Source organism: Mus caroli, chromosome 5, assembly GCF_900094665.2.
Source record: "Mus caroli chromosome 5, CAROLI_EIJ_v1.1, whole genome shotgun sequence".
NCBI classification, from domain to species: Eukaryota; Metazoa; Chordata; class Mammalia; order Rodentia; family Muridae; genus Mus; species Mus caroli.
Genome location: NC_034574.1, coordinates 127,830,203 through 127,837,336, shown reverse-complemented (window position 1 = coordinate 127,837,336; position 7,134 = coordinate 127,830,203). Strand labels below are relative to the sequence as shown.

The 7,134-nt window shown below is 54.0% G+C and overlaps 1 protein-coding gene and 1 long non-coding RNA gene across 2 annotated transcripts; one reads left to right on the top strand and one right to left on the bottom strand.

Moving 5' to 3' along the window:
* The first annotated feature begins 1,068 nt into the window (after positions 1–1,068).
* Positions 1,069–2,145, top strand: LOC110294949. The gene is made up of 4 exons (XR_003836652.1): positions 1,069–1,160; positions 1,485–1,579; positions 1,726–1,846; positions 1,936–2,145. It is a non-coding gene; the product is annotated as an uncharacterized LOC110294949 (long non-coding RNA).
* Positions 2,098–4,936, bottom strand: Abhd11 (abhydrolase domain containing 11). The gene is made up of 6 exons (XM_021162669.1): positions 4,396–4,936; positions 4,118–4,253; positions 3,223–3,396; positions 2,903–3,073; positions 2,615–2,796; positions 2,098–2,380 (listed from the first exon to the last, which is right to left on the bottom strand). Exons 1-6 carry the CDS (start codon positions 4,521–4,523, stop codon positions 2,248–2,250), a joined length of 924 nt encoding a protein of 307 aa, XP_021018328.1. The 5' UTR covers positions 4,524–4,936; the 3' UTR covers positions 2,098–2,247.
* Between the last annotated feature and the right edge of the window lie 2,198 nt (positions 4,937–7,134).

The window sequence follows — 7,134 nt, the reverse complement described above, 5'->3', positions numbered from 1 at the left end:
AAAAAAAAAAAAACTCTCTACCATTATCCAATCCTAGGATGCTGAGATGCTCAAGTCCCTTACACAAAATGGTATATTATGGGCTGGGGCGTGGCTCAGTGGTAGAGCCCCTGCCTAGAACCCCCCAGTGAGAGGCTGGGGGCGTGGCTCAGTGGTAGAGCCCCTGCCTAGAATCCCCCAGGGAGGGGCTGGGGGCGTGGCTCAGTGGTAGAGCACTTGCTTAGAATCCCTTGGGAGGCAGATTTCTGAGTTCGTTCGAGGCCAGCCTGGTCTACAGAGTGAGTTCCAGGACAGCCAGGGCTATACAGAGAAAACCAAAAAACCAAAAACAAAAAACAAATAAACAACAACAAAAAAAGAGATGCTCAAAATCTCAAAAGTATTTTTCTATTTCCAATATGGATTGGTGGTCATTTTAGAGTCAAGCAGTGGTGTTGCACAGAGAAACCTTATCTCAAAACAAACAAAAGTCCCTCAGCTTGGAAATGCTGAGTTCAGTTAGACTGCTTCCCAGGCACTGCGTGTTTGGGGTATACTAATAACAGCATCAAGGTAAGGTGGGATTCAAGCTATTGGTAATGAACCAGGCGGTAGTGGCACATGCCTTTAATCCCAGCATTCAGAAGGCAGAGGCAGGTGGGTCTCCGAGTTCAAGGCCAGCCTGATCTACAGAGGATAACCAGGGTGACACAGAGAAACCCTGTCTTGAAAAACAAAACAAAAAACATAAAAATAAATGTTAAGCATGCCTGGTTCCTTGGGTTTTTGTTTTTTTCCTCTTGAGGTGGGATAAGAATTCTGGGGGCAGATGATTCCTTGAAGAGCTAGCACAGAGTCAACCCCTCGTGCTGGGGCGGGGGTGGGGGTGGGGGTTGCCTGATGCTCGGCCTTACAACTGAACTAAACCTAGGTTGTCTGTTCCTCTGAGACACGGGTGGAGCGCCCCCTGGAGGCGACGGATGGCAAGAATTGGGGAAAAGGCTTGGGGCCTTCCAAGATGTAAGAGGGAGGTGCACTTGCTCCTTGCCCCAGGCTGTCCTCCTGTAGGTGGAGTCTGCTAGGGAGTGCCTGGCCTGGAAGGGCAAAGGGCTCTGTCTTCTAGCCTCAACCAACTGACAAGTCTCAGTCACCAGGCCTTGACTCTCTAAGAGCATAGAAAGGTAAGCGACTCCAGAGCACTCAGTAGCATTTCCGTAGGGCTGTGTGGGAACTCCTTTCTCCTCGGGAGCTTCAAACACTGTCCATTCTGCTGAAACAGTCCATTCCTGAATAAGACCCAAAGTCCCCTAGTCTACTTCCCGGCTAGCCAGACTAAGGGTCTCCTTTACAAGATGCGGGNGCAGCACCCCCTGGAGGCAAAGGGTGGTAAAACTGAGTGGAAATANCGTGAGGCAGGGCAGGGGCAGGGCAGAAGGACCCAGGGTGAGGCTTCTCCTTCTGACAAGCCCCAGGTCACTGCCTCCTCATCCTTCACCCTCCAACAGAACCCAGAATCCCAAGCAGCAGGAGCACTGGGGGACACCCGGGCGGAACCTTCCCTGGAGCAAGTACTGCAGGAGAGGGATGAAGCCATTGCTAAGTGAGAGAAACTCCGNGGGATGGGGGTGGNGTGGGGGAGGGGAAGGTGGGGAGACTCACTCCTACTAGAGGAGAGGAAGGGGGCTCCAGATATCTCCAGAAGACAGCCACTGGAACACCCCCACCCCCATCCCCCGCTGCCTGTAGGAAGCGCGCGGTGGAAGAAGAGCTGGACTCCTGTCGAGCCAGGCTGCGCACAGTGGAGGCTCAGCTGCTGGAGGTCCTGCAGGAGAAACTGAAGCTGAAACAGGAGGTGGAGGCCTGGGAGGTAGGGTGGGGCCTCTGACTCGGGAGTCTTGGAAGACACCCCTCCGTCCCCAGGGATTGCCTCGGACCTGCTCTCTCTCCCGTGCCCAGGAAGACATGCAGCATATGGTTCGAGAGCGGGTGCGGAGTCAGCTGCAGGGAGAGCCCAGAGGCACCCTGGGAGCACACGAGAACACAAGCCCCAGCAGAAGTTCCTGGATTCAATTCTCCCGGGGTCAGTGGGGGCGACGGTGGTGAAAACGGATCCAGGGCTTAAAGGGAAACTGTCTTTATTCATTAAAGTGTTGGGCCACTTCTGTACTCCTGGACCCTCTCCGTGCCCCTGAGTTTTTCGGTGCAGAAGCAAGATGGCACAGATCCCAAACCTAGAGTCCCCTGGCTGCTCTTCCAAGGAGCTACTTCTTAAGCCAAGAAGCTGGTGACAGCATCCATGAAGTCTTGGGGTTTGTCGCTGTGGACCCAGTGGCCAGCGTTAGGCACGGTCTGAATCTGGGCTTGAGGGAAGAGTCGCCTAATCTCTGAGTGGTGGCTAGGTCTGGCGGCCATAGTGAAGCCAATGGAGATGGAAGACAATGGAGAGGTGTGGAGAGAGGGAGAAAGGGAGGGAGAGAACAGGAGAGAGAGAACTGCATGAGCCTTCATGCCCAGTGGTGTTGCCAGGCTCCCAGATACCCCGTGGCCATGCCCAAGCCCTCCCCTAACCCACGCAGGCTCCCATAGCTGGTGGTGGGCCAAGTATGCCCCTTCCTATGGTCCCACACTGGCTTACTGTACATATGTAGAATTTCCACCACGCAGGAAGAGAGTTGGCCCCGAGTAGGGTTCAAGTTGCTGAGGAAAGGTCAGAATCTTGTCCAAGTGCTGAGCTAAAGTATCCAAGTTCACTCTCCAGGAGAATCGCCCACCCACCTCCACCAGGTTAGTGAGCAGGAACTGCCGAATGCCCGCTTCCTGGGGGGAGACCTGGCAGTTGTGAAGGGGCTCCCTGTGAGGCCCACCCACCACTTTTTCCTCTAACACACACCATGGGGAAAGGGAAGGGGGGAGTGTGCGTCACCTTGACAACCGAACTAAGCTGCTTATCTGCCAGTTTTCGGGCTTGGGAGTGCGGCACCTTCTCTGGGATCTCAACAGCCTTCATGGCTGCTATGAAGGCTCCAATGTGTGATCCAGGTGTGGTTCCTACCGGGCTTATGTCTACAACAACCAATCGTTCCACAACATCTGGCTGCAAGACAGAATAAGACCAGAGCAGGTCCAAGACAAACTCTGAGCCGCCAGCAGAGTTTCTGGACCTGGCCATCCAAAGCGTGGATGAGTCCCANGTTATCAATGGGCTTAGAGTGCATTACGAGGACCCAGATAGGTGTAGCTTACCCTCTGCAATGCCAGGAGCATGGCTGTCTTTCCTCCCATGCTGTGGCCAACGAGGACACAGGGCACCAGACCCAGCTGTGGGAGCAGGCCCTGAAGGTCCTGACTCATGGCCTCATAGCTTGCATCTGGACTGTGGGGGCTGTCACCGTGGTTCCGGGCATCCACCGTCAGTACCTGCGATGGGGGTGAAACAGGAATGGTGTTACTTTGACTACAGACAACNAAAAGCCTGGTAGGGACCACGGAGCAGTCATGGTCCTCTTCATGGAGAGAAGTATGTGTGTGTGCGTGCACACAGAGGTCAATCTTGAGCAACTTCCTTAGTTGCTTTATTATATACACACATGTATGCATGTGTGCAAGTTACATTTGCNCAAGCACGTGCCATGGTGTACATGTGGAGATCAAATGAGAACTTCAGGTGCCAAGGAGAGAGGGCATTCGGACCAAAAGAGGATCGGAGTAGCCAGGGAGCAAATGGCTTAAATGGCTGGGTTAACAGGAAAGAGAAGCTGGAGGACGGGAAGCCTCTGGACTGGAAAGGTTTATAGTAAGGGGTCGGGGGTAACAAGAGCAGAGAGCTGCCACTCGTACTGAGTAAGCCAGGAGGCTAGAGTGTGCTTTGGNATGCTAGTAGGTGCCACAAAATTGTCCCGAGTTTCTTTGGGACCTGACAAAGAGACCTGTTATGTTTCAGTAACATAAATGGATTAACTGTGGGGCATCTTACAGGACCAGGCCTCTTCATAGATGTTTTACGGTTTACTGTGCACTGAAACTTTCCATTTTCAGGTCACCAAGAACCCAGACCTGAGTGATTGAAACTAGGTCCACTGCCCTCAGCCTTACCCCTTAGGCCCCGCCCACCCATGCACCGCCCCACCCGGAAGCTCACCCTCCGGCCAGTCCTCTGAACCATCGCCTTGGCAAGGGAGTTGAAGTTGGTTTTGCTGCCGAAGAGCCCATGCAAAAAGACGATGGCTGGGAGTGTCGCGTCTCCATCTAGAAGATTATAAGACAGCGGCAGCGGCCTGGAAGGTGGGGGCCACCATGGAGTAAGGGGGAGGAGAGAGTGAAGGAGAAAAGGGGCGAGGCCAAAGGGGAGGCGGGGCCAGCTAAGCCGCGTGCGAAGTGGACCAGTGGAGAACAACCCTCCCAGTGCCCTTGGCTGACCTCAGATCGGCGTTTTCTTGGCCACTACTGCGGCTGCTACAGAACGTGACAGGAACCGCCAAACGCCTGGGAGAGGAGGCACCGTGTACCCCACGGGGGACCCTCCACGCTCGCGCCCAGCGGAGCATGCCCACAGCCCGCAAAGTGTGCTTCCTAGGGCTGTCCTGCGCACGCTCCGCCTCTCAGAGCTCTGTCTATTCCAACTAGGGCTCCGCCTTTTCCCCCGCCCCCCCATCGAGGCGCCACTTTAGGTCACGTGGTCTAATGTACTCCCGGAGTCAGTTCAGCCCCCTCCCAAAGCAGAAGCTTCTCGGACGCAGCCGCCAGACGTGCTGACCCCAGCCCTTGCACGTTACGCATTTCCAGCAGTCACTTTGAGCCTGGTCTGTAGGACTAGCTGGCTTGGTAACAGGTTGGGCGTAGCCATACAGCGCTAGCCCTGCCCCCTTGCGCCATTACGCAATTCCTACAGACACTGAGCCGCTTAGAGAACAGTTCCTGACCAGGACCAGGGAAGCGCTATATGGGACTGGTCCCTCCTCTGGGACAATATGCAATCCCCTTCAGATCTGTGAGCCCCTGCCACGCCCTGGGCGGGGCCACCAACTGGCACGTTCTTCGCGCCGTCACTCAACNGTCGTAGCCACTGCCAGGCACCGGGACGTGGGCTTCTTAGCCACACCTTGCGGAGCCACCNGGGACTCTGGGACCGCCCCCTGCATCATTACGTAATTCCCACTTTGCATGCATCTGCGAGCTCAGCTCCTTGGCCACGCTCTACCGTAGGCGGGGCTGTAAGAGACCCTAGGCCGGCCCTTGCACGATTTCGCNACATTTTAAACTGCTCTAGCTCCCGGAATTTGACTCCTTGACCACGCCTTGGGCGGGGCTACCCGATTCTGGCACCAGCTTTTGCGCCATTACGTAATCCTGCCGGGTTCTGTGCACACTTCCCTGAGCCCCTTGNCAACGTCGTAGGCCACGCCTCTTCTCTTAANNGCTTCCTAGTCTCCGTGTGTTTCCCTGCTGGCGATCCCAGGTCCTCAGTTCAAGGCGCAAGTGTGGGGCGTGTCCCTAGCAAACTGAGAAGTCCTTTCTCGGCTGGNGAGCCGACCCCACCTGGCCTGCTNCTCAATCCTCAGGCACCGCCCTGGGTGGGTACCATGCTCTCTGTGCCTCCGGCATGGTCGGGAGGCGCCAGGAGAGACTCTTGTTCCAGCTCCCGCCAGCTCTCTGGCGCCTTGCTCCGTAGTTGGGAGCCCTGTCAGGCTCCCCAGAGCACGAGTCTCTCTGTCTCCTCACAGGAAACACCTAGGAGGAAGGGGCTTTCGAGCTTGATCTCGATCTCCTCACTTAATCGATTAGAAAAGGGCAAAGGATTGGGCCAACAGGCAGAACCAGAGTCTTAGTCCGGTCTTCCGTTCCCGATCCAGGTCAATTTGAAAAACCAGGATTAAACCCTTAGCCAGGGATTTGTACTGTAGTTACCTGCACTGAATAGAGATGGCTCCGGGGCAGGTGTAGTGGCTACAACTTTAATCCCACACATTGGTGGCAGAGGCAATCGGTTCTCTATGAGTTCAAGGCCAGCCTTGTATATAAGAGTGCAAGAACATCTAGAACTGCATAGAAAAACTCTGTCTCAAAAAAGAAAAAAGGAAGAAAGAGCCCGCACTAACAACACGCCCTTAGCAGAGAGTGGCAACCCTCTGCCCAGACTGCACCCCATTCTGCACCCATTTCCCACAGAAAGCCTGCCCCCTGCTGTCTCCCCTCATAGTCTTCTGCTGCGGTCCATCCTTTAGCAGTTCCGGAGCTGGTTTGGTCATAGCAAACACATCTGCTGGGGCGCCTTCAGGACTCCTTGTTACTGAAGTAGCACTTCAAACCCTCCAGAGTCCTTCCCAGCATCCTCAGCCAGGCACCAAGCCTCTGACTCTTAGTTCCCTTTTGTTCTTTGTCAGCGCTGGTGGCCTTTGGTGCCACTAGTTGCCTAGACACATACACACACACACACACACACACACAGATTTATTTATTTTGCTTTATGTGTCTGAGTGTTTGCTTGAATGTATGTCTGTGTACCACGCCTGTACCCTGTGCCTTCAGAGTTGAGAGGAGGGCATAGGATCTCCTGGAACTGAAATTGCAGGTGGTTGTGAGCCACCCTGTGGGTCCTGGGAACCATACTCCAGCAAGAACATCATGTGCTCTTAATTCCTGAGTCTCCAACCTGTTTTGGTTTTGAGACAGGGTCTCTTTATTATACAGCTCTGACTGCCCTGGAACTCACTATGTAGACCAGGCTGGCCTCAAGCTCACAGAGATTCATTTGCCTCTGTCTCCAGAGTGCTGAGATCAAAGATACGTGCCTACACCTGACAACTGGTTTTTGGTTGTTGTTTGTTTGTTTTGCTTGATTTTAGACGAGATCTTATGTATCCCAGGCTGGCCTTGAACTCCTGATCCTCCTGCCTCCATCTCCCAGATTCTGGAACCCCAGATGTTCCTTTTTGATTGTTTTTGTTCTGTTTTGAGACAGGATATCAGTATGCAACCCAAGGTGCCCTCACATTTGTGTGTTGGTCCAGAGCTTATGCATGATCCTGTTGCTTCCACACTGAGTGTCCAAGCCTACATCACCACACCTGCCTGCCTGAGATTATCTTTCTATGGTTATCTATTGAATAAACACTGTGTTATAAAGTGATTTATAAATAAACAAATCCCTCTCACACA

Excerpts from the sequence above, each read along its gene's own strand:
- Abhd11 (XM_021162669.1), bottom strand. The coding sequence starts at position 4,523 with ATGCTCCGCTGGGCGCGAGCGTGGAGGGTCCCCCGTGGGGTACACGGT. Across the intron at positions 4,254-4,395 it reads CAAGAAAACGCCGATCTGAG|GCCGCTGCCGCTGTCTTATA; the intron begins GTCAGCCAAGGG and ends CCCACCTTCCAG. Across the intron at positions 3,074-3,222 it reads TGCTCCTGGCATTGCAGAGG|CCAGATGTTGTGGAACGATT; the intron begins GTAAGCTACACC and ends TCTGTCTTGCAG.